The sequence below is a fragment of the Arachis hypogaea genome, chromosome 2 (genome assembly GCF_003086295.3).
Source record: "Arachis hypogaea cultivar Tifrunner chromosome 2, arahy.Tifrunner.gnm2.J5K5, whole genome shotgun sequence".
Classification (NCBI taxonomy): Eukaryota; Viridiplantae; Streptophyta; class Magnoliopsida; order Fabales; family Fabaceae; genus Arachis; species Arachis hypogaea.
Genome location: NC_092037.1, coordinates 85,436,924 through 85,464,883, shown reverse-complemented (window position 1 = coordinate 85,464,883; position 27,960 = coordinate 85,436,924). Strand labels below are relative to the sequence as shown.

The 27,960-nt window shown below is 29.0% G+C and overlaps 3 protein-coding genes across 4 annotated transcripts; 2 read left to right on the top strand and 1 right to left on the bottom strand.

The window, feature by feature from the left end:
- The first annotated feature begins 1,081 nt into the window (after positions 1-1,081).
- LOC112748707 (protein NRT1/ PTR FAMILY 5.6) lies at positions 1,082-8,273 on the top strand. 2 transcript variants are annotated; one of them, XM_072219161.1, is made up of 4 exons: positions 1,082-1,347; positions 5,585-5,802; positions 6,195-6,769; positions 7,403-8,273. In XM_072219161.1, exons 1-4 carry the CDS (start codon positions 1,203-1,205, stop codon positions 8,208-8,210), a joined length of 1,746 nt encoding a protein of 581 aa, XP_072075262.1. In that variant the 5' UTR covers positions 1,082-1,202; the 3' UTR covers positions 8,211-8,273. The 2 variants fall into 2 exon arrangements, with proteins under 2 accessions (XP_072075262.1, XP_025652738.1); XM_025796953.3 differs by having other exon boundaries at positions 1,084-1,347; positions 6,213-6,769.
- A 6,794-nt stretch (positions 8,274-15,067) lies between these two features.
- On the bottom strand, positions 15,068-18,251 carry LOC112727300 (uncharacterized). The gene is made up of 5 exons (XM_025776987.1): positions 18,125-18,251; positions 17,721-17,908; positions 15,931-17,525; positions 15,418-15,640; positions 15,068-15,304 (listed from the first exon to the last, which is right to left on the bottom strand). The coding sequence occupies exons 1-5, from the start codon at positions 18,249-18,251 to the stop codon at positions 15,068-15,070; spliced, it is 2,370 nt and encodes a 789-aa protein (XP_025632772.1).
- Positions 18,252-19,608: 1,357 nt separating this feature from the next.
- On the top strand, positions 19,609-27,425 carry LOC112727293 (uncharacterized). Its single transcript, XM_025776980.2, has 8 exons — positions 19,609-19,626; positions 20,116-20,146; positions 20,894-22,714; positions 22,826-23,168; positions 23,272-23,568; positions 23,660-23,711; positions 23,852-24,056; positions 27,208-27,425. Exons 1-8 carry the CDS (start codon positions 19,609-19,611, stop codon positions 27,423-27,425), a joined length of 2,985 nt encoding a protein of 994 aa, XP_025632765.2.
- The last annotated feature ends 535 nt before the right edge of the window (positions 27,426-27,960 follow it).

Below are 27,960 nucleotides of genomic sequence, written 5' to 3'. Positions count from 1 at the left end.
CTTTTAGTTAATAGATAAGGGTTGTCTCATACTTTTCCTTTTTTTTTTTTGATATCATATAAAAAATAAGTGGACTTAATTTAAGCTAAAAAATAGCTCAAGAAGTAAAGATTATCTATATTTATAAGGACTATCAAATTTTCACTTGTGTAGAGAATGCGGGACTTAATAAAATGTTTACCAAAAAAATTGTTTTATTCGCACCATTCAAAAAAATGGAATATGAAATATGATGTTTAAACAGTTTAAACAACTATCACTTATATTGGATTTCATGGTTAAGGCTTGATACCATTTATAATTTTATATGTGTTATGCTAACTTTTGAATTTTAGTTATGATCACTAATTTATATATTATATAGTATAAAATTTGGCTTGATTGTAAAATCGTTACACAAGTCGGGGTCATCAAATTTAGCGCTTGAAGTTCTTGCCCAGTGCTAAACATGAGAGGGTGTCTTAAAGTTTCACATTATCTAAAAATAAAGATTCAATTTTTTTTATAAATATAAAACAACTTTTACCTTGGAATTAACTTTTAGAATTGAGAAATATCAGCTTAATTTCTTGTATTTTTAAACAAAACTTGGCAAATTGTCAACAAATTGGTATAATAACTTTCAGTAGCTTTGCTTTCTTTCACTTTTTTTTCCTTTCTAAAGGAAAAAAATGATTGCCCTTGTGTGTTTCAGACAAAACGATTTTCATTAGTACAAATATCTTCCTCTGATATATCAACATCATAAATATTTAAAAATAAAAAAATTAGCTAAAAATGTTAAAATTTATTATTTTTAACTTTATTTAATATATTCTGTAATAAATAAATATTAAATAAAATAAATTTAAATTATTTTTGGATTAATTATTTTTTGTTTCTCTAATATTATCGTATTAATATTGTATAATAACTTTAATTAATTGCCATAAGGTCCAACCTCTGCTTTTCTGTCTATTTCTTTTTTAATATATCTTTTAGAAAGAAAGAAAAGTTAAAAAACGATTGCCTTTATGTGATTGAGACAGAAAATTTTCATTAGTGAATAATATCTTCCTCTAACATATATATGATTATCCTCTCTCAGCTCTATATAAGGAGGTTCTCACTTCTCATGTATAGAGTATAGTTAATTATTTGTGTAGCTCCACTAATTAATAATTAAAGCTAGTGAATTTCTACTACAGCACAACCTTAGCCGCATGGAGAAGAACACAATTGATGCAAAAACTGCAGAGATTGAAAATAATGAGATGAAATGGGTTCATGATTCTTCAGTTGATTATAAGGGACGAGTTCCACTCCGAGATTCAACTGGTTCTTGGAAAACTTCTCTCTTCATTATTGGTAAGTAATAACGACAACACTTCTTTTTGGTTAAACTAAAACTTCCTTATCGTTAACTAAACTGCTTTATCTGTTTATTTTTATTGTAGTTATCTCTGCCTTTTTTTTTTCCTTCTTTTTGGGGAAATTTTGAAATTCCATGGATCAATGGGTTAAGTTGTTTTCTTTTCAAAACATTTATGTATTCAATTTTGAAATAGAAATCCGAACTAAGCTGATTCTAATTTATGCATGGCTCCGTCCTCTGTAGGTTTGAGGCATTTTTTCATGATTCCAGATGTTGTGCTCCGATCCATATAGAAATTTCATTTATTTATTAGAAAAGTCTAGGAGACAGCAGTTTTATTAAATTTTGGCCAGCATGTAACCAGCAGAGAAAAGTGAGCCATTGGATAAAATCTCACACCAATCTCACACCATCAAATCATCATTGATGACTAGTTGATGGCTAACAATCACAAAAATTGTTGGCTCCTAGCATTGCTCTTATTTATTTTAATAAAATAAAAAAAGAAAAGAATGGAGAAAAAAAATGACGAAATTGGTAAAAGAAAATCATATAATAAATAAGAATAACTCTACTTACATTACTTACATACATAACTCACAATAATAATATAGAGGGGATTTAATTACATTTTATAAGTAAAGTCAATTAAATAATAATAATAATAATAATAATAATAATAATAATAATAATAATAATAATAAACTGTTATGATACCAATTTTTCAAAAACTTAAATTAATAAGAAAAAATATATGACTGATTATATAACATATTTTTTTAAATAAAAGTCTCTTTTGAATTTGCTTAAATTGTTGTATATACTTTTTTTTTTTGCTTTAGCTGTTTTGTTTTTCATTTTTTAGATCACAAAAGATCAAAATTTAAAAATTTTAAATTATAAAAATTCGAATATTATATCATGATATTAGTTTATTTTTTAAATTTAATTTGATAAAAAAATACATAAATAATTATGTCTTTATAAGACTACTGCCAAATAAGTTTAAAATCTATCTTGAAATTATAAAACTCTCTAAACTACATACTTAACCAAAAAATAATGGTCTTAATTAGTACTAATTCAAATAATAATGCAAAGAATTTATAAAATCAATTCAATTATACAAAGTCATAATTTTATAATAATTTTTATAATTAAATTTTGATACACTAATAATAATTTTATACATACATAGATACAATATTAGTCATGTTAAATTACTAAATATTTTTTATAATCAAATCCAATTAAATTAAATATAATAAAAATTACTCACACAATATATATATGTAAACCACAAAAAAATCTAAAAGTGATTTGTTTGCATTTTTTCTTGTCTTCTTATTTTTTTTTTTCTTGAAAGTGTGAAACAACAAAAAGAAGAACATCGAAACAAAAATTTTAGTTAAAAAATATAAAAATTTTAATGATATAATATATAAATGATTTTAAATTGTAGAAATTTTTTAATTGGATAACAACTAAACAACACATAATTTTTAATCGTATAACACATAAATTGTTTTTAATTGTGCAATTTTTAGTTAAATAACAAAAAATAACATATTTTTTTTTTGAAAAATACATAAATTTTAATTACATAACACTAAAATTGTCTTTTCTTCCTTTATTTTCTTCAAAAAATTCTGTGTTTTTTTCATTTATTTCTCATTAAAAAGATATGTTTATTGTGATTGAATTTTTGTATTTTCTTTCTTATCAAGTTTCTCTTCAAGAATAGTACGTGTATCCTTAAATTATTGCGTGTTTTATGTAAAACATTTATGTGTTTTTTTCTTGCACATTTTTATTTCTAATTGTCTCACCACACACATAAGGTGGAAATAGATTAGGTCAGGTCAGATTTTATTTTTAGCCTATTATGTAGTCAATTGGTTTGAGTTTGGCCTGTTATTCAATTTAATCTGGCCTGAAATTTATTAAAAGATCTGATAATTTTTTTTTATAAAAATAAAAATATCATTTAAAAAAAATTATTTTTAATAAAAATATTTATATATAATATATCATATTTAATATTTATAAAAAATTTTAAATTTTAAAATATTTAAAATATATAAAATTATTTATAATTAAATATAATAAATTTAAAATATCTCATAATTTTATTAATAAAAATAATTATTTATATATATAATTATGTATTAATAAGTCCAGACAGACTTAACAGATCAATAAAATTAATTAGTAAACCTTAACCTAACTTATTAACATAATAATAACACTTTTATAAAAATCTAAGCTTATTACTATTTTATAACAGATCAAACTATAAGTTTTTGTTAAGTCAGCTGACCTTTTTCCACCTAATTTGTCATTATTAAGACGGCAATATAATATGCGATCCTAAAATGCATCTCGCTCCGCTTTTTGGTGTGGGCTTGCTTATTAGAAAGATTTTTTTAAAATTAAAAATAAAATAATACAAATATGTTTATCTAAATTTTTAATTTAAAAAACACCGTTAATTTAAACTAATATAAATATATTTATTTATATGTTTTTATTTAAAAATAATTCTAATACAAGTTTTTTCTGCATAAAAGTTTATATTATCATGATATTTATTATAGTCAAGACAGTAATAATTTTTTTTTGATATTTTTAACCTCTTTATTTATATTTTCTGCCACATAAGCAATTCTATAATTTTAAATAAATATACTTGTATTAGTTTAAATTGATGTATTCGTATTTTTTTAAATTAAAAATTTTAAATAAATATATTTGTATTATTTTAAATTAATGTAATAGTGTTTTTTAAATTAAAAATTTTAAATGAACATACTTATATTTTTTTTCAATTAACGTATTCATATTTTTTAAATTAAAAATTTAAATAAATATATTATTACTAATTTTATATTTGTATAATCAGTGAATGTTAGATAAATATACGGTTACTAATTTCATACTTGTATAATTAGTGAATGTTAGATAAATGTATTATTGCTAATTTCACTCTCCAACATAGTTTTTTTTTCACGTAAAATCATGGGTTTTCCTTTGGTTTTTGGTCTCGTACACAAATCATGAGAATCTTTCATATTTTACTCTTTCTTGACATAAAACCCAGGTTGATGCCATAATTTATGCTCAAAAGGAGAATTTGGCCACTGCACACTATCAGTACATGAATTGTGGTATTTATATGGTTTTATATAATTTTTTGAAAACTTATAATAAACTCGTGATTTATATAAAAAGAGAAAAATCTTAAATGCTCCTGACAATTACTTCAAAAGACAACGAAGTTCTCAATAAAAAAATTTTTTTGATCCCTGATTTTTATTTTTATGAGACTGATTAGTCCCTCTGTCAATATTTTCTCTTTGTATTAACAGAATAAGCCTATATGTCATGTTAAACTATTAATTTATCTATTAAGAACTAATTAAGATTAACAAATTCTTTTTTGTTGGGAGTCTTGTTGTCTTTTAAAGATAATTATCAAGGCCGTTTAGTATACCTTTTTTAAATACATTAGCTAAATTAGCTAAATTTATTGTATAAAACTAAAAAATATTAGTAATTTTTAAATTATTTTTATTTATAAAAATCAAATAAAAGATATATTAACAATTAACGTGTCATATAAATATGTTTTGAAAAGAGATTATTAACAAAGAGGTTAACCAATTTCACAAAATTAAATATCAAAGATAAAAAAAATATATTTTTTATTTAAAAATCTGATATTCTTTCAAATAAATTATCAAAGACGGAATTGAATATTCACTCATATAAAAAAAAATAAAAAAACAAAAATATTATCTTTTTTATTTAGAATAATTTGATAATTTTTACCCTCAATTAGTTTATTTAAGTAATTTATCCTTTTTATCATGTTAAACGGGTAGATGTAGTGAGCTGTGGCCCTCCGCCGCCCTTAATTGTAACTAAAGAAAATTATTTAAATATAACTTTTATAATAATAATAATAATAATAATAATAATAATAATAATAATAATAATAATAATAATAATAATAATAATAATAATAATTTTATATGCGTTTGCTTAAACATTATTAAAATTATGCTTTTTATTTAGTTACTTTTTCATTATAATAGTAAACCGTACCTTTTTGTTCATTTTTGGTAGTTAATCTACATGCTTGTATATCCGGTGTATGTATAGATATTATATATTTATACCCTTATTGGTAGCCATGTAACACTTAGTTTTATGCTTGTTCGTTTGTAGTGTTTGAATTTAGTGAGAGGTTAAGCTACTTTGGAGTAGCAACCAGCTTGGTCCTTTATCTTACAAAGATTATTCATCAAGACCTAAAAATGGCAGCTAAAAATGTGAACTATTGGATTGGTGTCACCACATTGATGCCGTTGTTGGGAGGATTCATAGCTGATGCATATTTCAGTCGCTACATTACTATCATTATATCATCCATTGTTTATCTCATGGTAATTGAAAAGAATTAGAACATTAGCTATACTCAAAAAGTTCTAAGATTCCTCTATTGAAGTATAAGCGAGTTTTGTTTCGTTAATTATCACATTAATCCAAGATATTTCTAATCATTTAAATTGAGAAAATTAAAGAGTCTTCCCCTGAGTCTTTGAATATTACAAATGTTACTCCTCTGTTTTTAAGTATTGCATTTGTCTCTCTTATATTGTTTGATTATACACATGCATGTTAGCTTAATTAGTGTTGTTAGAGATATATTTATTCATGTAAGTCTTTTTATTAGTTTAAGATTTTGGGACAAGTAATTTTGTAGCATTATTATATCAAAATTTTTTTGATAAAAAATATGCAAAATTTACACAAATCTAAAAACAGCTATCATTAGTTTCTTATGAAAATACAGGGTTTGGTTCTTCTTTCTCTATCATGGTTCTTGCCAGCATTAAGGCCATGTGATCATCATAACATTAATAACACATGCACCAAAGCTAGGAGGGTACATGAAGTAGTGTTCTTCATAGCCATGTACTTAATATCCTTTGGAACTGGAGGGCATAAACCTTCTTTACAAAGCTTTGGAGCTGATCAATTTGATGATGATCATGTTTCTGAAAGGAGGAAGAAAATGTCATTCTTTAATTGGTGGAGTTGTGGTGTTTGTAGTGGAGTCATTCTAGGAGTAACCCTAATTGTTTATGTACAAGATCATGTTAATTGGGGAGTTGCTGATATCATCCTCATAGGGGTTATGGCCTTTTCATTGATCATATTCTTGTTGGGAAGAAAATCTTATCGTTATAGGGTACCAAGTGGGAGCCCCTTGACACCAATGTTTCAAGTTCTAGTTGCAGCCATTTCCAAAAGAAAGCTTCCATATCCTTCCAATCCTAGTGAACTATATGAAGCTTCTAATTTTCAGAGTTGCAATGGAAGATTTCTATGCCACACAGAAAAACTCAAGTATGTATAGTACTAGTATAATATAACTAAGAATTAATTAGGGTTAATAGTCAAAATTTTTTTTCTAAAAGATCAAGTGTACACCAGTTTTGAACTAGTGTCGGAAAGATGCTGCTGTGAATTAAATTGGTCATCCTTTTATAAGTTAGATGATGATACATGCCATAAATTTTGTAAGGTACGTCATCGTCTAACTAACAAAAGGACCAATATAATTTAATATTATATCTTTCAAGAACAAATTCAAGATATTTAATTTTTTGATGACCGAATTGATGAACAGGTAATTTTTAATGGACTATTTTAACTATTAACTAGAATTATCTATTATCTTTTGTTGGTGTTAAAATTTTATTTCCCATATAGTATATTTCATATATTGATTATTTCTCTCTTAATACCACTTTTTACAGATAATATAGTCTAGATGACCAACATTTTTTTAACTAATAACATCACTTTCATTTTTCTTTCACAAAAGAAAAGGAACATGTTGATTCGGTAGAAACATTGAACGTATCTAATCTTTTACTGCATTTATTATCTAAGATGTTTAGAAGTATTTTGAGGATGTTAAATTATTCGTCATCTATAATTTATAATAATTAAAATATTAGTATGCATGTATTTCAGATTTCTTGACAAGGCAGCTATCCTTGAAAGTGATGATGATGGAAACATAGCAAAGAAACAGAGTCCTTGGAAGCTTGCTACTGTAACCAAGGTTGAAGAGGTGAAGCTTATTATCAACATGATACCTATTTGGGTATTCACTTTACCATTTGGAATATGCATGGCACAAACAACCACTTTCTTTATCAAACAAGGTGCAATCATGGATAGAAAAATAAGCAATAACTTTGAGATCCCTCCAGCTTCAATTTTCGCCCTTACCGCCACCGGAATGATACTTTCCGTCGCAATTTATGACCAGATCCTTGTACCGTTGCTAAAAAAGCTGACGGCAAACGAAAGAGGAATGAACATCCTTCAGAGGATCGGTACCGGAATGCTCTTTTCAATCATTTCAATGGTGGTAGCAGCATTGGTTGAAAGAAAGAGACTTAAAATGGTTCACCTTAAAATGAATGTGTCTTGGTTGGTTCCACAATTTCTAATTGTTGGTTTTGGTGACGGTTTTACACTTGTAGGGTTGCAAGAATATTTCTATGACCAAGTTCCGGATTCAATGAGAAGCTTAGGGATAGCACTTTATCTTAGTGTAATTGGAGCTGGAAGTTTTCTTAGTAGTTTGATCATTACAATTGTTGATCATGTGACAAGCAAGATTGGAAAGAGTTGGTTTGGTAAGGACTTGAACAATAGTCGCTTGGACAAATTCTATTGGATGTTGGCGGTTATGACCACATTGAATTTGTTTCTGTTTGTCTTCTTTGCTAGACAATATTCCTATAAGAATGTTCAAAAGGTGGTGGTGTAATTAAGGATAATGCTTTGATACTTTGATTTGAATTATTACTTCAATATTCTTTGTTTCTCTAAACACCCCCTTTCTCCTCTCCCCCTTCTCTGTTTCTTTAAGGAACCATATGTATTCTTTTTATTATGATTATGTGAATTAGTTAGATATAAATAGATATAAATAATTGATGATGTTGTCCTGTATATAAGTTATAATATTCAACACCTACACCTATTATATTAAATAATATAGTAAACTAGGGTATTTACGAGTTCGAATAATCCATCCGATTACTACAACATTTTGGGTTTATGGTCACAATTTTTTTTGTCACGGTTTTTAAAAAAAATGGTGACTATAGATACTCTATGGTCACAATTTTTAAAAAAATGACTTAAAAGAGTCTATAATCACGATTTTAGAAAGTAGCCTAAAGAAATCTATGATCACGATTTTTTACCGTGATAAAAAAGAGTCTATGGTCACATTTTTTCAAAAAAAGAATGTTCTAAAAGAGTCTATGGTCATGATTTTGGGGAGTGACCTAAAGAGGTCTATAGTCACGGTTTTAGGAGTGACCTAAAAGGGTCTGTAGTCACAGTTTTTCAAAAAAAAAAAATGACCTAAAAGGGTCTATAATCACAGTTTTGTGGGGTAACCTAAAGGTATATATGATCATGGTTTTAGTGGGTGACCTAAAAGGGTCTATGGTCACGGCTTTTCAAAAGGGTGACCTAAAATAGGTCTATGGTCACGGTTTAAGGGGGCCTAAAGGAGTCTATAGTCACAGTTTTGGAGGGTGACCTAAAAGGGTCTATGGTCACAGTTTTAGGGGGTGACTTAAAGGTATCTATGGTCACGGTTTTGGAGGGTGACCTATAAGGGTCTATGGTCACGGTTTTGATGGTTGACTTAAAGGAGTCTATGGTCATGGTTTTGGAGAGTGACCTAAAAGTATTTATGATCACGGTTTTGGAGGGTGACCTAAAAGGGTCTATGATCATAGTTTTTCAAAAAAAAAAGACGACCTAAAAGGATTTATGGTCACGATTTTAGAGAGTAACCTAAAGAGGTCTATAGTCACAATTTTAGTGGCTGACTTAAAAAGATTTATGGTCACGATTTTACAAAAGAGTGACTTAAAAGGGATTTATAGTTACAGTTTTTTAGAGTAATTTTTTTAACTAAATCAGGTTTTGATCATTTGAGTTTAAATTAATTAAGATTCTTATATATATTTTATGATTTTCAATATTTCATATATTTAAAATTTAAAAGTTTTAATAATTGAAAACTAATGTGAATTTTATATGATTTAATTTAAATATTAAAATTTAAAATTTAATTTTATAAATAAAAAATTAAGTGAAATACTTTAAATTTAAAAAATTATTTAAAACTTAAAACAAATTAGTAAGTTGATAAATACATATTATATTTTTAAAATAATTTAAATAAATTATGATTAATTTTTAATTATTATTCTACCTTTTAATTTTATTAAAATTTTCACACTATTCTAATCATAATCCTAACTCTAATCCTAATTATTATTCAAGAACTTTTTTTTAACTAAATTAAGTTTCAATTATTTGAGTTTAAATTAATTAAGATTTTTATATGATTTTGGGTATTTCATATATTTAAAATTTAAAAATTTTAATAGTTAAAAACTAATGAGAATTTTATATCATTTACTTTAAATATTAAAATTTTAAATCTAATTTTATAAATAAAAAATTAAATAGAATACTATTAACTTTAAATTAAAAAATATTTAAATTTTAAAATTAATTAATAAGTTGACAAATAAATATTATATTTTTAAAATAATTTAAGTAAATTATGGTTGATTTCAATTATTATTCTACTTTCTAATTTTATTAAACTTTTTACACTACCCAAGTCCTAACCCTAACCCTAATTATTATTTAAGAATATTTTTGTAACTAAATCAAATTTTGATCATTTGAATTTAAATTAATTAAGTTTCTTATATATTTTTTATGATTTTGAGTATTTTTATAATTTATTTTAAATATTAAAATTTTAAATCTACTTTTATAAATAAAAGATTAAGTAGAATACTATTAATTTTAAATTAAAAAATTATTTAAAATTTAAAACTAATTAGTAAGTTGATAAATAAATATTATATTTTTAAAATAATATAAGTAAATTATTGTTGATTTTTAATTACTCTTCTATCTTCTAATTTTATTAAAATTTTTACACTATCTTAGTCCTAATCCTAACCCTAACCCTAATTACTATTCAAGAATATTTTTATAACTAAATCAGGTTTAGATCATTTGAATTTAAATTAATTAAGATTTTTATATATTTTTTATGATTTTAGGTTTTATATATTTAAAATTTAAAAATTTTAATAATAACTAATGAGAATTTTATATAATTTACTTTAAATATTAAAATTTTAAATCTACTTTTGTAAGTAAAAAATTAAGTAGAATACTATTAACTTTAAATTGAAAAATTGTTTAAAACATAAAACTAATTAGTAAGTTGACAAATAAATGTTATATTTTTAAAATAGTTTAAGTAAATTATGGTTGATTTTTAATTACTATTCTTCCTTCTAATTTTATTAAAATTTCTACACTACTCTAGTCCTAATCCTAACCGTAATCCTAATTACTATTCAAGAATATTTTTGTAACTAAACCGGGTTTTGATAATTTGAATTTAAATTAATTAAGGTTCTTATATATTTTTTATGATTTTAGGTATTTCATATATTTAAAATTTAAAAATTTTAATAATTGAAAACTAATAAAAAATTTATATAATTTAATTTAATTATTAAAATTTTAAATTAAAATACTTGATTAAAAATTAATTAGCAAATTAATAATTAAATAATATTTTTAAAATAATTTTTATATGATTAAATTAGATCTTAAATTAATTCTCTATATCCTAATTTAATTAAAATTATCAAACCCTAACCTTAAAATTCAAAACACAGATTAACCCCCACAACCCTATCCGTCACTCACCTTTGCCACCTTACACCTTACTTACGGTTAGAAAGAAAGAAAGAAAGAAAGAAAATAGAAAAAGAGGGAGTAGGGAGAGGAAGAGAGGGAAGTGACAGCGTCGGCGGGGATGGGTGCCGTTGTCATTGTCAAAACCGAGAAGGCGATAGAGGAGACGTTGAGAGAGAGGGACGCCGTCGAGCCAAACGCGCGAGAGAGAGGGGGCTGCAACAATCCACGCCGCCGCTGGAAGGATCGTTGCACGTCGGTGCTGCCCTCAAGATCACCGTCGTCGTCCAGTGTCGTCGTCGCGTCGCCATTGAAGAAGAGAGGGAGAAGAGAACGTATGCCAGTGTCCCAAGGGAGGAGTTACCGCCGATAGTGCATCTCGTCGCTATTGCTCCCTCGCCATCGCCGCTGTTTGGGTAGTCACCGGAGGGAGCCGTGATATCGGAGATGCTGCTCCATTCTATCAGTCTTCTTTGTTACAATAAGTTATTCTCGCTCCGAAACTCTTGTTGTTGTTGGGCAAGTGAGTTTCAGCTTCGGCCTTGTTATTTCTCTTTCAATTTTATTTCTTTAAATCATTAGTACATCTTGAATTTGTTGTTGAAAGTTGAGTTTGTTGCTAAAATTATGATTTAGCTAATTTTGTTTTACTGAATAATAGGAATTTGAAAATTATCATAGTTAAATTTGTTGTTGCAAATTATGATTAAGATGAATTTATTGTCATATGTTAAATTATTGCTGAAAAATGATGGAATATTGACACCATTGGCCATTGAATTAAGTGTGCCACATCCTGGTGGGGACATATTTGGTGCTGTTAGCATAGTTGTCTTGCCTGCTAAATAAAGTGCTAAAGGTACTATTTGGCTTCTTGCCAAGGTTTATCTCGTTGTCAATGACTCATGCTATCATCAACTCATGAGCCACTGGTATAACTCTCTTTTTCTTTTTCCAACTTTCACTAATTAATATTCTTATTTGAGTAGTCATTCCTAATTTTTTTTCTTTTTATGTAATCAATTAAAGGTTGAATACTCATGCTACAATAGAGCCATTTATCATTGCAACATACAGACATCATAGTGTGCTCCATCCTATTCACAAACTTCTAAAACCTTACTACCGCGACACCAAGAATATCAATGGACTTGCAAGACAGTCCTTGATTAATGCATGTGGTATCATTGAGTTGAGGTGAGTTTCAGCTCTATTATTTCTCTTTCAATTTCATTACTGTAAATCATTAGTATATCTTGAATTTGTTGTTGAAAGTTGAGTTTGTTGCTAAAATTATGATTTAGCTAATTTTGTTTTGCTGAATCTAGAGATTTGAAAATTTTCATAGTTGAATTTGTTGTTATAAATTATGACTGAGATGAATTTGTTGTCATATGTTAAACTGTTGCTCAACATATCACGGAGTTTTAGTTTCTTGTTGCTGGATAACATTATTGAATATTGAGTTAAATTTTGTTGCTGGACAACATCACTGAACAGTATAATTCTTTCGACTATATAACCAATAATTTTATATATAATAACTTGTTACTTCACTACAACAAATTCGGGTTGAGGCAACCCTTTAAAAATGTTGCCTATGATAAGGAAAAGTGTTGCCTTTGATAAAAGGCAAAACTTTTCGACAAAAAGCAACGCTTTTTGGGGGTTGGTTATACGGCCATTACCTTTGGTCTAAGGCAACGTTTTTGTGCATTAAAGGGAACCCTTTTTAGGGCAACCTTCAATAAACGTTGCCTTTTCTACAAATAAAGCAACTCCGCAAAAGGATTGCCTTAGAGCACCCAAACACAACGCTTGAGATGAGACGTTATGGCAACACTTTTTACGAGTTGTATTTTCTAATACATAAAGCAACATTTGTACTGAGTCTTTTAAGTTGCCTTTTCATATACCTAAAGCAACACTTGTGCAAACTTTTTCTAGTTGTTTTTTCATATACCTAAAGCAACCCGTGGCCAAATATTTTTAAGTTGCCTTTTTCATATACCTAAAGCAACACTTGTCCAGATTTTTTTAAATTGCCTTTTTTATAGACCTAATGCAACACTTATGTAAGTGTATTTGCAGTTGTCTTTTTTTAATACCTAAAGCAACACCTTATTGAGTTTCTCTTAGATTCTCTTTTTTAATATCTAAAACAATATATTTTTTACCTTTGTTATATTTATATGACATTTAAAGGATATATAACACTCACATTTGAATAAGCTAATAATATATATTGCATATATATAGAAAGGTCTACCAAGTGCCAATTAACATACTTGCCAAATTACTAAGTCAAATAAATAATAAACATAAGTAAGCAAAATACATGTTTTTCTGATGATGAACTTAAACAAAAAAGAAACTAAGTTTTCGACTTGAAACCAAAAAGACTTGGTGCTTCACCATTGCGCCAAGAATTGCCTTTATGTCTTCAGAAAACTTCATCCAACAATAAGAAAGGTGCAGTCAAATTTAAATGAAAAAAAAATTATAGTCAAAACATTAGCTATACAATAACATGTATACTCAAGTGTTACAACAATTTAGCACACATATACCTAATCATGATTTGGAATATGAGTCGATGGAGGAGAATGCCGAGGAACTAAATTGGATCTTGTGCACTATTTGCAGACGATTGCTTAGATCGCAAGAGAGAAAGCGCTTCATCAACATTCATACTAGGAGAAATTTGTTGCAGCATAAGTTTCACAATATCTTCCAATCCTTGCAGTCATTGCTTATGGTCATCTAATTCAGTTTTTAAAGCTGTTACCTTCTCTTCACTTTTTTTTATTTCATCTATTTCTTTATTTTTTTTAAGAGAAGCTTTTGTAACAGTTCTTCCAAAATATCGTACTCTTCCTGGATTCTCTTTACCAAAAATTTTTTGAAATGCATTAGTAAGAGTTTCTCTAGCATCTTAGAGATCATCAAGTTTATCCTATAAACACAAACAGCCATAAAATAGCAGTCCATGATAGCCATAAAACAGGCATAAAATAGGCATAGAACAGCAACTAAATCAGTCATAAAGCAGCCATGAAATAGCCATAAAATAGTAACTATGATAGCCATAAAATAGCCATAAATTAGCAGTCCATGATAGCCATAACACAGGCATAAAATAGGCATAGAACAACAATTAAATCAGTCAGTAAGCAACCATAAAATAGCCATAAAACAGCAACCATGACACCCATAAAACAGCCATAAAGTAGATACTAAAACAACAACCACGATAGCCATAAAATAACCATAAAATAGCAATTAAAATAACAATCCATGACAGCCATAAAATAGCCATAAAATAGCTGCCATGACAGCCATAAAATAGGCATAACATAGCCATAAAACAGTAACTAAATCAGCCATAAAATAGCAACTAAATCAGCCACAAAACAGCCATGAAACAGCCATAAAACAGCCACAAAGTAGATACTATAACAACAATCACGATAACCATAAAATAGCAAAGAAAATAGCATCCATGACAGCCATAAAATAGCATCTAAAACAATAAAATTTCCTTCATTTCAAATTCTTTAACTTTTGCATGAGCTTGATACTTTTTTACCAGCTTTTTCCTCTTTGAAGTTGCTCCGTTTTCCATTAAGTTGCTGTATAAAAATATAAAACAACCATAAAATACAATTTCATACGCATCTAATAAGGGAAAGAGGTTACAAGAGAACCACAAATATGCAAAACAAAATGAGGAGTAAATCAAGTAGTGAACCATAACAAACAATTGCCAAATTCTATATCACAAAATGTTCAAGAAATCAAGTTCAAAACTGCTAACATAAAGTAATAAATCTGACTTATATACCATAAAAGAGGGAAACAAGTCACTCAAAAGTCTTCGGAATCATATTCTTCATCCAATCCTGTGTTATACTCTTGGGAAAAATAGACTTCTTTTGCAACATCGACGAGAACTTCATTCAAATCATTCCTTATCAAGTCTACTTCACCATCATCATTAGGTATAGAAGGAACCGTCGAATTATCAAATGGCTCATTTTCATAAGTATCTTCAGCATCAATGTCAACTTGATCACTTATGCTAAATAGGTCCCTTGGAACAGTCTTCATTACATAATGTTTATTTTTATCAAATGCATTTTGCACATAGAAGCATTGGTGCACTTGACATGCCAATACAAAGGCTCTTCCTGATAGCACTTTTTGTTAAAATGCACATATGTCGAGCCATAAGCATCCTCCCTAGCCTCATACCAATCACATTTGAACAATGTAACCTTAAAATTTTCATAGTAGTCCAACTCAATGATGTCATTCACTCTACCATAATAAGAAATATTTTCATGAATTGGATTTTCATCCTTTGTGCTTGCAAAGCTTGTCGTCAATGCAACTAAAGTAACACCACTATTTTGTGTCTTCCGTCTTACCTCACGTTGCCTAGTGTGAAATATATATCCGTTGATAAAGTAACCAGAATATATTTTTGCACATTGGGTTGGTCCTCTAGAGAGCTCTTTTATCCAATTTGGAACATGATGCCGCAAGGCACGTGTTTTAAACCATGTAGGAAAGTTTTTGCTATAGTTTTTAGCTCTCATCCATCTTGTTCCTTGTTGATAAGTCTCATGCTCACTAAAACCTAAAAGTATAATATTTGTAAGTATAAAATAGACCTATCAAAATTTCTAATTAAAATACCAAAATATAGTAGAATTAGTATGATTTACCTAACATAGTCGTCTATTTTGTGACAATTCAATAATATGTAGCTATGAACTTGCTCTCGAGAATTGTCGTCAAGGAAAAAAGGTTCACCTTTCTTTTCACCCAAAGGAACGCCTCTTTTTGGAAATAGATTCGAAAATGCATCTATAGTTTCCATCATAGAATTATTAGGTTCATCATTATTTTTGGGTTGTCTATTCAATTTTGTTTGAACACCAGAATGTAAGTAACGCGAGCAAAATGTCAAACATTCTTCAACCAAATATGCCTCTGCAATAGATCCTTCAGGACGACTTCTGTTTCGAACATAGGACTTCAAAATACACATGTATCTTTCTGGAGGATACATCCACCGAAATTGAACTGGGCCTCCCAATCTCACTTCATTAGCCAAATGAATAGGCAAATGAATCATTATGTCGAAGAAAGAAGGAGGAAAGATCCTCTCTAATTGGTATAATATTGTGATAATATCCTCTTCTAATTGATCTATCTCTTGTAATGTGATAGACTTTTGACACAATTGATGAAAAAATGAGCCAAGTCGAATCAAAGGAACTACAACTTGATCTGGAAGTATTCCTTTGATAGGAATTTGTAACAAATAGTGAAGCATGAAATGAGCATCATGAGTCTTATAACCAGATATTCTTCTCTCTAAAAGGTTCACACACCGAGAAATATTTGAAGCAGAGCCATCTGGCAACTTTGCTGTCTTCAAGACGTCACAAAAAATTAACTTTTCAGCATTGGTCATTGAGTAGCATGCCTTTTCCAGCTTCACCTTTTTGCTACCATTTGTTTTCTTGGGGTGAAGGTTCTTTCGAATGCCCATTTCTTGCAAGTTATATCGAGCATTTGTGTGATCTTTTGTCTTGCCAGAAATATCCAAGAGAGATCCAAGAATACTATCAACTATGTTCTTTTCTATATGCATCACATCTAGATTGTGTCGTGATGTGTTATACTGCCAATAAGGTAAATCAAAGAATATTGACCTCTTCTTCCATGGACCATCTTTCTTTGGTTTTAGTTTCCCAAATGAATTATCCACATACTCCAACTGACTTAAAGCTTCAGTACCCGACAATAATGGTGGAGCTTGCCTATGTTCTACTTTTCCATTGAAAGATCTCTTGTTAGCTCTCCATGGATGATCCTCAGGCAAAAAGGCACGATGACCCATGTAGCACATCTTGTGACTATATGTAAGATAGTTAGAACAAGTCCCATGGTTACAACAAGGGCAAGCTAGCTTCCCTTTTGTACTCCAACCAGATAGCATTGCGTATGCTGGAAAATCACTTATTATCCACAGGAGAGTTGCATACATTGGGAATGTTTCATTTTTTGATGCATCATATGTTTCCACCCCGACCTCCCACAACTCCTTTAACTCCTCAATCAAAGGTTGCAAGTAAATGTCTATATCATTTTCTGGTGACTTTGGTCCAGGGATTAACAACGACAACATAAAGTATTCCTGTTTCATAGACATCCATGGCGGCAAATTATAAGCCATTAAAACAACAGGCGTGTTATGAGATATGCTCATTGTTCGATATGGATTGAATCCATCACTTGACAAGCCAAGTCTCTACATTACGAGGATCGAGAGCAAAATTTGTATGACGATTGTCAAAGTCCTTTCATGACTGGCCGTCAGTGGGATGCCTTAACTTCTCATCTTTTCTGCGTTCTTCGTCATGCCACCTCATGCTTTTAGCTGTTTCTGAGCCATGAATAGTCTTTGAAGCTTGGGAATTAGGGGAAAGTGTCACAACATCTTTACAGCAACATTGTGAGATTTTTTTGAAGGCAAAATATCAGCTTCAACTACAGGATGCACAATCCAACGAGAAGTGCCACATTCATGACAAAATGTGTCATTCTCATGCTCTTTCCAATACAACATGCAATCGTTTGGACATGCGTCAATCTTCTTATAGTCAAGACCTAAGTCTCTCACCATAGTCTTGGCTTTATTGAAAGTTGTAGGAATATTTAAATTAGGAACAGCCTCTTTTAGCAACTCTAAGAGAGAAGTAAAAGAGGCATTACTCCACCCATGTTGACACTTTAACAAGTATAATTGGATGGTGAAAGATAACGTAGAAAATCCCTTTCAACCGGGGTATAGTTCTTTGCTAGCCTCTTCAACCAAGTTATAGAATTTCTTTGCTTCTTCATTCATACCTTCTTTTATCCTTTTCGCTTGTGCCACATCCCTAAATCTATCGTTCAATAAGGCGTCCATGTCGTCATACGAGTTAGTCTCAATCTCACTATCAATATCACTATTGCTATCGCTATCAACATCCATGCCAACTACGCTTTTCCCATGATGAATCCATCTCGTATAATCATTAACAAATCCGAAGGCAATCAAATGTATTTTTTGTCTTTTGTGCCACAAGAAATTACAACACTTTGCACAAGGGCATAAAATTTCCTCTCCTTGCGGGCTTCTGATAAAGTAAGCAAAGTCTAAGAAGTCATTGACACCGTTACTAAATTCAACTTTATCTCTCGGTAAACTCATCCAATCCTTTTCTATGTCTTGCAAAAACCTAATTATTAATATATTGTTACTACTATTTAACCAAGCATGCAAATAATAATATTCATGCATATTAAGTACATAAATCCATCAAAAAGGCACACAACAATATTATTATTAAAATTAAGAAATAATTATATTGCTTATCTAAAGGTAGACTAAATGTCAAAAGACATTCAACATGAAAAAAAAACTACACAAAGGTCATAATATACATATGAAAACCTACAAGTATAAGCAAGATAGAAAAACTTACAGAGTCATGGCTCAACAAATTGCAATCTTCAAGTTCTAGAATGTCCACCAATGTTTCTTAAACTCCTCTGAAGCAATCTTTCTCTATAAAAGAGTAAAGTATCAAATTTACATTATTCTTTATAAATAATTTAACTCAATCAAATGCCATAGAACAATCAATTGAAAAATAACAATCGATTCTATATGAACTTGTTAACTCAGCTAATTACAAAAATTAATAATTTTTTACTTTACATTAAAAATAAATTAATCACTTTAACTTTAAAAGTTATACACCTGAATTCTAATGCTTTTTTAGGTGTGTATATTCTAAAGATATTAAATTCCTGACCATGTTTTTGTGAAGACATAAATTTTTAAGCAAAAGTAAGTACTTATAGGGCTTTGACCACAGAAAAAAGAGTGACATAAGTCATTCTATTGACTAATAGAAGTAGCCATGTGTTTCAACAAAAAAAAAACTATATGAGTATTTAATTTTTGTTTTTTTTTTTTGAAAAACTAGTTTTAAAACCTGATTTTTTAACAAAAAATCCAAATTTAAAACCAGTTTTTGAAAATCCAATTTTAAAACCAATTTTTTCAATCAAAAATCTAGTTTTAAAACTAGTTTTTAAAAATCCAATTACCAAACCAGATTTTTTAACAAAAAATCCACTTTTAAAACCACTTTTAAGACATGAGACACAGAGAAGCAGAGAAAGTGCTTCAAATTAGACACTATAAATAGTTCTAAAACACACTAAAACTACGGTTAATTGCTGCCTCCATTACTTCACATACAAACACAAATACAAATGCGAAATACCAATTCATGTCATGATTAAAACCAAAACAAATGATAAATTCAGCAGGGAACATAATGGTAACTCAGGTGAAGGTATATATCACAAGATTCCAAGCAGTATAATAATTAAATAAATAAAATTCCTCTATAGTTAGAATTTACTTTCAATGTGACAGATTATATTACTTTTAGGTAAAATGTAAAATTAAAATTATGTTGTTAACTGTGTAGTTCCTTAACAATGTAAACAAATTAAAAGCTTTATTATAGTTAGAACATAGAAAAGAGAAGTATCCATCAACCAAAATAATAGTAGGTCATTAGCACTTTTCAGTTTTTATCATAGAAAAAGCAATTACATGAATCAGAATTAGTGGAGAAATTGTTAAAGAGTGATAGAAAAAGCAATTACATGAATAAATGCATAAAGTCATGAAGATATATGTAAATCAAATTAGTGGATTTGGAATTGGATAACATTATAAAAAGTATATTATCTATACAAAACACATACACACACAGCACCAAGGCATTAGATTAGACTTGTAATGCACTTATGGGTTCTGTTTGGTTTTTGCATAGGAAGGCATGTTTGTCCTATTTGCTGGTGCATGTACTCTATCACTATCATCAAGTGGTCACAAATCTTTGGAAAGATTCATGTGTGTTCATATTTATTGCTATAATAATAATAGTAAACCTACACAACTATAGTACAACCATTTGCATTAAAAGAAAAACAATTCAACTTAAATCATTATTCTATAAAGTTGATGTCTGTTACTCACCATTCATCAACAGTTACTGATCCATTTCTCACGTACAATGCAAAACAAAACCAATTCAAACCTAAAACCAACTAAATACATGTCTAATGTTATCAGTTACTATTATGCGCTGTCATTCATCTGAGTTTTCATATGAAGAATAATTAGAACTTAACTAGTATGCATGCTAGCGTATTATAAGATATATATTTTGCAAACAAAAGGAAACATATATGAAAGTTTTCATAGATCAAAATTATTATATGGTTTGGTTATAAATGCTATAAGAAATCAAAAGTCAAATTTTTGTGTGTATATAATATATAATCTTAATTTCTTTTATTTTGTGTTTTCTAACAATATTTTTCAGATATTTGTTTACCAAATCCCTTAAAATATATAATAATATTAAAAAATAATCCAAAAAATAATGTAATCCTGTATAATTACAAGAACATATATTTTTATATGCTTATGAAACTCCCAAAAATTGTTTAGTGTCGGCCACTTTATTTAAACGCTTGGCAACATCATTGTTAATTTATATAAAAAAAATTATTGATTATGAAAATTTGAATATGCTTTATATGTAGATATGAAAATTTCAGATCATCAAAAGTGGATGTACAATAGAAATTTGCCAAACCGAGGAGGATTACGACAGGAATTTATCAATGGTGTTCGACAATTTATTGATACAGTTACAAAACAACCTCAATTTGTACTTGAAGGCGGTGTACTTAGATGTCCTTGCAACAAACATAAAAATAAGATTTTCTCAACTCCGGATGAGGTTTCACTAGATTTATATAAATATGGATTCATGCCAAGATACTGGTGTTGGGATTCACATGGAGAGAGTCCTTTGCAACAGAATGTAGATCATGATAATCAAGAAGGTACATGTTCTTCTCTGCATGCTAATGTGCCAATAAGAAATTCGTATGAATCTATGGTGGTTGATGCTGTTGGACCAGAATTTATGAGTCAATTTGAAGAACACATGGAGGAGCTTCCGAATGCAGAAGCTAAAAAATTTTATGATTTATTACAGTCTGCTCAGCGCCCATTATTTGAGGGATGTATTGATCATTCAGAATTATCAATGGCAGTTAAAATGTTGAGTATAAAAGCTAAAGGGAATGTATCTCAACAAATCTTTGATGATTTCGTGAAAGCTATGAAAGAAGTGATGTCGAAGGATAACTTACTTGTCTCCAATTTTTATGAAGCAAAGAAGCTAGTATCGAAACTTGGCATGAAAAGTAATAAAATTGATTGTTGCATTAATGGTTGTATGCTGTATTACAATGAGGATGATATACCAAGAAAGGAATGTAAATTTTGTCATTCTCCAAGGTATAAGATAGGTAAAAAGGGTAAACAAGTGTCTTTGAAACGAATGCAATATTTACCGCTTATACCTCATTTAAGAAGACTTTATGCTTCAATGAACACAGCACCTCACATGCGATGGCATTTTGATCACGAGTTTAAAGGAATTCTTGAGCATCCATCGAATTCAAAAGCATGGAAATATTTTGATAGAAAATATCCACAATTTTCTCAAGAACCACGCAATGTCAGACTAGGATTATGTGCTGATGGATTCACCCCTTTTGGTCAATCTGGTAAACAATATTCATGTTGGCCAATAATTGTCACTCCTTATAACCTACCTCCTTCTATGTGCATGAAAACTCCTTACATGTTTTTATCCATGATTATCCCTGGTCCTCGTAATCCCAAAACTAGGATTGATGTATACCTGCAGCCATTGATTGCTGAGCTAAAACTACTATGGAAAGATGGCATTTTAACTTATGATATTCATTCGAAGTCAAATTTTATAATGCGAGCTGCATTGTTGTGGACTATTAATGATTTTCCTGCATATGGAATGTTGTCTGGATGGATGACAGCAGGCAGGTTAGCATGCCCATACTGTATGGAACGAACAAAGGCATTCCAATTAAAAAATGAGGGGATGCCATCATGGTTTGATTGCCACAGACAATTCTTGCCTGATAATCACATGTTTAGAAGAAACAAGGATGCATTCTATAAGAATAGAATTGAGAGATCAGAACCTCCGCCGAGATTGACTGGAGAGCAAATATGGGATATAGTTCAGAATTATGATAAGATAAGTGATGTTGAGCAACTTGAGATAGAAGGATATGGAAGTCTGCATAATTGGACCAAAAGAAGCATATTTTGGGATTTGCCTTATTGGCATCATAATTTAATTCGTCATAACCTTGATGTAATGCATATTGAGAAGAATGTATTTGATAATATATTCAATACTGTCATGGACATCAAAGAGAAGACTAAAGATAATGCAAAGGCTAGAATGGATCTGTCATTATACTGCAAGCGAAAAAGTTTAGAACTGCCAGAACAAAGTGGAGGTAAAATTATAAAACCCAAAGCAAACTACACATTTACCCTCTAGCAAAAGAGGGCAATATGTGAATGGGTGAAAGAGTTAAGGATGCTTGATGGATATGTTTCAAATTTAGGGAGATGTGTTGACATGAAAGAGGGAAAATTATATGGAATGAAAACTCATGATTGTCATATATTTATGGAACGTTTACTCCCAATCACTTTTAGTTCATTTCCAAAGCAGATATGGAAGCCAATAACAGAGTTAATTCAATTTTTTCGAGATTTATGCTCAACATCATTACGAGAAGATGTTCTTAATAAGCTTGAAGAAAATATTCCAATTGTGCTATGCAAATTAGAACGTATTTTTCCTCCTGGATTTTTTGACTCAATGGAACATCTACCTATTCATTTGCCATTTGAAGCATTGATCGGTGGTCCTGTGCAATATAGATGGATGTATCCTTTTGAGAGGTACTTTAGTCACACCTCTATATTTATTCTCAAATTTCTTTTTACTGTTTTATGAAGCAAATTATTTGTTATTTGATTTTTGTTATGAATTTTTTCATGATAGGTTTCTCCATCATCTTAAGAAAAAGGTCAAGAACAAAGCACATGTTGAAGGATCTATCGTTGAATCATACCTAGTTGAGGAAATTTCTCACTTTTGTGAGTACTATTTTAACCAAACTAGCATTGATGCAAAGCAAAATGATGAAAGTGATGATTCAATTGAGCAAAATTTGTCTATTTTTAATTTGCCTGGTTGTTTGGCTGGTGAATGCAAAACTCGTTATTTAGATGACAAAGAATTCAATGCAGCCATGAATCATATACTGATAAACTGTGATGAAATTAAGCCATATATTGAGTGAGTATTTATCTTCCTATATATATTCTTACTATTAATAATATTTTCTGATATTAATAATTTTAATTTATTTGAAATTTATGTACTATAGGATCTTTGTAGACTTCATACGCCAAGATCATATTACTTTAAGTGATGAACAAGTTGATCAATTTATTGAAGCGGATTTTGCAGAATGATTTAAAAATTATGTAAGTCAATATGATTTGATAATCTTATTGTACACACATTTTTTGGTAGATGATATATTATATTCTAAATTATTGGTTCTTATTTAATACAGGTTCATGATCCTTTAAATAATGTGACAGATTCGAATATTCATTCTTTGGCATGGGGTCCTTTGAGAATTGTTAAATGTTGGCCTATCTACAAAGTCAATGGCTTCAAGTTTCACACAAGATCTCACTCGAGTGGAAAGTCAACTCATAATTATGGAATATGTGTCAAAGGCACAGGTTATGGTGAATATGAAAATGATTTCTACGGTCAGCTTGATAAATTATTCAAGTTGAGTATACTGGGCTACCACTAAAAAGAGTTGTACTATTTAAATGTGAATGGTTTGATCCCACGATCGGCAAAGGAACAAAAGTAAACAAAGAGTATGGAATCATACAGATTCAAAAGAATCGACGATATGGTAAATATGATCCGTTTATCATTGCACATAAAGCAATTCAAGTATATTTTGCACCTCATCCAATGAGCAACACCAAAGAAAAAGCAAAATGGTGGTTTGTATTCAAGACTAAAGCAAGAGGTGAGATTGAGATTGAAACAACGGAGGATTTTGCATATCAAGAAGATGGCACAAATCAATCTAACAATCATATCTCAAATGATATTGACATTATTGTTGATTTACTGGATACCAATAGTATAAGATATGAAGAAGAAGAAGAAGAAGAAGAAGAAGAAGAAGAAGAAGAAGAAGAAGAAGAAGAAGAAGATAATGATGATGATGATGATGATAATGATGATGATGATGATGAGCTACTTGGGGATGAGGACGAAGACATGGATGAGGATGAGAACGAGGACGACGACGACGACGACGAAAACAATGAGGATAAAGATCAAAATCAATAGTATGAAAAAGTCCACTAAAAATGTATTTATTTGTATTTTTTTAAATTTTTAATATACCTTAATGTTATGAAAAAGTATATGACTTTTTTATTTTACGTAATTTTTTTTATATTTTATTTTGACTATTTTTTAGAAGATTGGATATAATTTATTGAGAAAGTCTAGGGGCAGCACTTTTATTATAATTTGGTCAGCATTTAACCATCAAAAGAAAAATGAGTAATTCTTCACCATTAGATGTAATCTCACACCATTAAAAACACTACATGATAGCTAATTGATGGCTACAAATCACAAAATTTGTTGGACCCCTAGAACTCTTCTAATTTATTTTTAAGATTTTTATATATGTAATTCTTTTAGATACACTTTATCTTAAATTTGTTAAAAAATTAAATTTTGAATGATTATAACGTAAATAATTAAAAGAATAAATTAAAAAATAATATGATGTAACTAAAAAAAATCAAAATTAAATATAAGATGGTATATAACAATTTGTAATAAGAAATTTAATATTAAATATAATAAAAATAAAAGAATAAAAAAATAAAAAGATAGAGTATATAAAAAAAATAAGAAGATAGAGTCTCCCAAGTTTAACTAAAAAAAGTCAAATATAATATACAATGATAGGAAAAAAAACTAATAAAAATATAGTCAATTTAGTTCTAAAATTTATAGTTCTAAAATTTTGGAATGAATAAGTATAATTGTTAAATTTTTTTTTATTTAGTACTGAGTACGTACTACCTGAATTAAAAGAGTTATGATGAATAATAGATTAATTTACTAGTCTTTTATGTTAATGGTTCATCTATTATGATTCAATTAATTATTTTAAGATTGTAATTTATTTCATATTTGATATTATATAAAAATAAATTATAAATTTAATAAACAATTAAATAATCAAAAGCATACATTTAATGAAATATAATTTTATTTTTTAAAATATTAAAAAATATATTTAAAAAATAAACCAACTAAATTTCATGGTAGCCCCACCAGAAGTACCCATTTCATTGGCATCAGGCACAAAATGGCTTTCTCACCAGAAGTTCCAATTGGCGTGCACCCCTCCTGAGATGACGACTAAATTCATTTCGCGGGTGCTTTGCGAACAATTCCTTGCACATTTTTGTAAAGCTTTCTGCATGCGTATTATGGGAATTAATATATTTTATATATTTATTTATATAAAAAAAGCCTGCATAAATAAGAGCTAACATATCTATTAATCCAATTTTTAAAAATATGTATAATAATAAATAAGATGTTAATTGGTATGATGATTATTTCATATTTTGATAAAGAGATTTTGGAATTGAAAGGTGCAAACAAAAACCGTACCTTTTTATAAGTTATATATAATTAAGGTTATTTTAGGAAAAAGAAACTTTATTTTAGAATAGTAAAAATATTTGGGACAAATCATAGACTAATTTAAAATATAAATAATATTTTTATACTAAATTTTAAAAGTTTTCAATAAATATTTGAAATCTGTTTGAAAATTGATGAACTTTCAAACGAAATTTACAAATGATGCTATTTTCGTCCCAAATTTGTGGGAAAAAATTTTGTCTCCTTCGAAGGGTTAGTTATAGTAAAAGCATTTAAGACTAATTATAGACAAATTTGGGATAGAATTAATATTTTTCAAAATGCGTCCTAAATTTGTCTGAAGTTATTGCGCATATTCAGATGGAATACGGACGAATTATAGTTTTTGTCCAAAATTTGTTGCTAATCTGTATGAAATTTTTGGCGCCATCTAAAAAAAATTTGGCGCCAAAATTTGGGACAAAATTTAGACAAATTTAGGACAGAATACATTATTTCAATGTCTCCACTAAAAATTGTTCAACATTTGTCTCAAATTTGTCCGAAATGAAAAAGTCATTTAGACGGATTAAAATTCATTTGAAATTTTCGTTCGAAAAAACCTTATTTCTAGTAGTGGCATCTTAATTGCTTCCAATTAATATAGTCTCTATATAAACATCAAAAGAAACAAATCCTGCATAGCTACAAATTAAAAAAGAATAATTTCTAAGAATAATTATCATCAATAGTCCACAACAAAGAATTAAATTAGAACCCGAATTTCACTCTAATAATTAATAACTGATATTTTTTTGTGACATGTAATTAAAAAGAAACAAGAATTAACAACATATAAAGATAGCAATAATCAAATGAAATTAGTAGTGATCATCAGATAACACCAATAATAATAGTTTGCCTACAAAACCCTTTGAATCCATGGGAACCATGCTTCTGCAATTTTCTATCTATTAATTAAAATAACCATTCTTCTGCATCATATCTATCATCAAATACAGCTTCTCCTAATTTGTGAGTACAAAGATCTAATTCATATAAGTTTTTTTTTCCAATGGGCACCACTACAGAGACACTAGTTGGAATCGATTGAACGATTGAATTAAACGGAAGAGAAAATCAAATAGGTAAAATAGAGAGCACAAGAAGAAAACTAATTACTTGGTGAGCTACGATGACAGAAGCGTTGATCGGAGAGAGTGAAGTTGCGAAGAGGAGGAAGTGAGACAGGGGAAGAAGAGAAAGAACGAGAAGGGTTTCTCGAAGGTGACCACGTACTTGGAGCCGAGACAAGGGAGGAGAAGCCGTGGAGTAGCATCCATGGAGACGATGACCGCGAAGGAGAGCACTGCGCCGACGCCTTTGAAAAGGAGCACCGCCCCGTCGCCAACAGCACCGTGAACGAAACTAGAAGTTGAACGTCGGGACCTCCTGCTGCCGTTTGTGTCCTCTTTTATGTTGATTAGAAAAGTTAGGGCTTATGGTGGGTGCTGGGTATAGTGATGAACTTACTGAAGTACGCACTAGAAGAAATGATTTAAGGAAAACTAAAGGTCTTTTTTTTTTCTAAGTTATTTGATTGGAAAGTAAATATTGGGGAGAATAGGATGAAAAGTTTCCCTCTAAAATGTTTAGCTATGAATGATTTTAGGTAACATTTTATAAAAGTTATTTATTTAATTTTTTTATAACTCTTATAAAATATTATATTTTTATTTAAAAATATTGCCTTAAATGTTTTATATTGTAATAGTTTTTAAGTGTTGCTTTAGATATTAAAGACAACAATTTTTGTGGGTGACCAATAAATTTGTTATCTTTGTCTTATTCAAAGGCAACTCTTAAAAAATATTGTATTTTTTTTATCTAAAGTAACTTTTTTAAATGTTGCTTCAAATAAGGGTTACCTTAGACCAAAAATATTGTAGTGCTTGTAGAGATTAAAGTAAACTA

What these genes read in the sequence shown, in the direction of transcription:
- LOC112727300 (XM_025776987.1), bottom strand. Translation starts at nt 18,251, where the DNA reads ATGGATGTTGATAGCGATAGCAATAGTGATATTGATAGTGAGATTGAG. An exon ending in AGCGAAAAGGATAAAAGAAG is followed by an intron (nt 17,909 to 18,124) that starts GTATGAATGAAG and finishes CTTTCAATAAAG; the next exon opens with CCAAGACTATGGTGAGAGAC. An exon ending in AAAAATCTCACAATGTTGCT is followed by an intron (nt 17,526 to 17,720) that starts GTAAAGATGTTG and finishes CTCGTAATGTAG; the next exon opens with AGACTTGGCTTGTCAAGTGA.
- LOC112748707 (XM_072219161.1), top strand. Translation starts at nt 1,203, where the DNA reads ATGGAGAAGAACACAATTGATGCAAAAACTGCAGAGATTGAAAATAAT. An exon ending in AACTTCTCTCTTCATTATTG is followed by an intron (nt 1,348 to 5,584) that starts GTAAGTAATAAC and finishes GTTCGTTTGTAG; the next exon opens with TGTTTGAATTTAGTGAGAGG. An exon ending in TGCCACACAGAAAAACTCAA is followed by an intron (nt 6,770 to 7,402) that starts GTATGTATAGTA and finishes CATGTATTTCAG; the next exon opens with ATTTCTTGACAAGGCAGCTA.
- LOC112727293 (XM_025776980.2), top strand. An exon ending in ACTGCCAGAACAAAGTGGAG is followed by an intron (nt 22,715 to 22,825) that starts GTAAAATTATAA and finishes TTTCAAATTTAG; the next exon opens with GGAGATGTGTTGACATGAAA. An exon ending in TGGATGTATCCTTTTGAGAG is followed by an intron (nt 23,169 to 23,271) that starts GTACTTTAGTCA and finishes TTTTCATGATAG; the next exon opens with GTTTCTCCATCATCTTAAGA.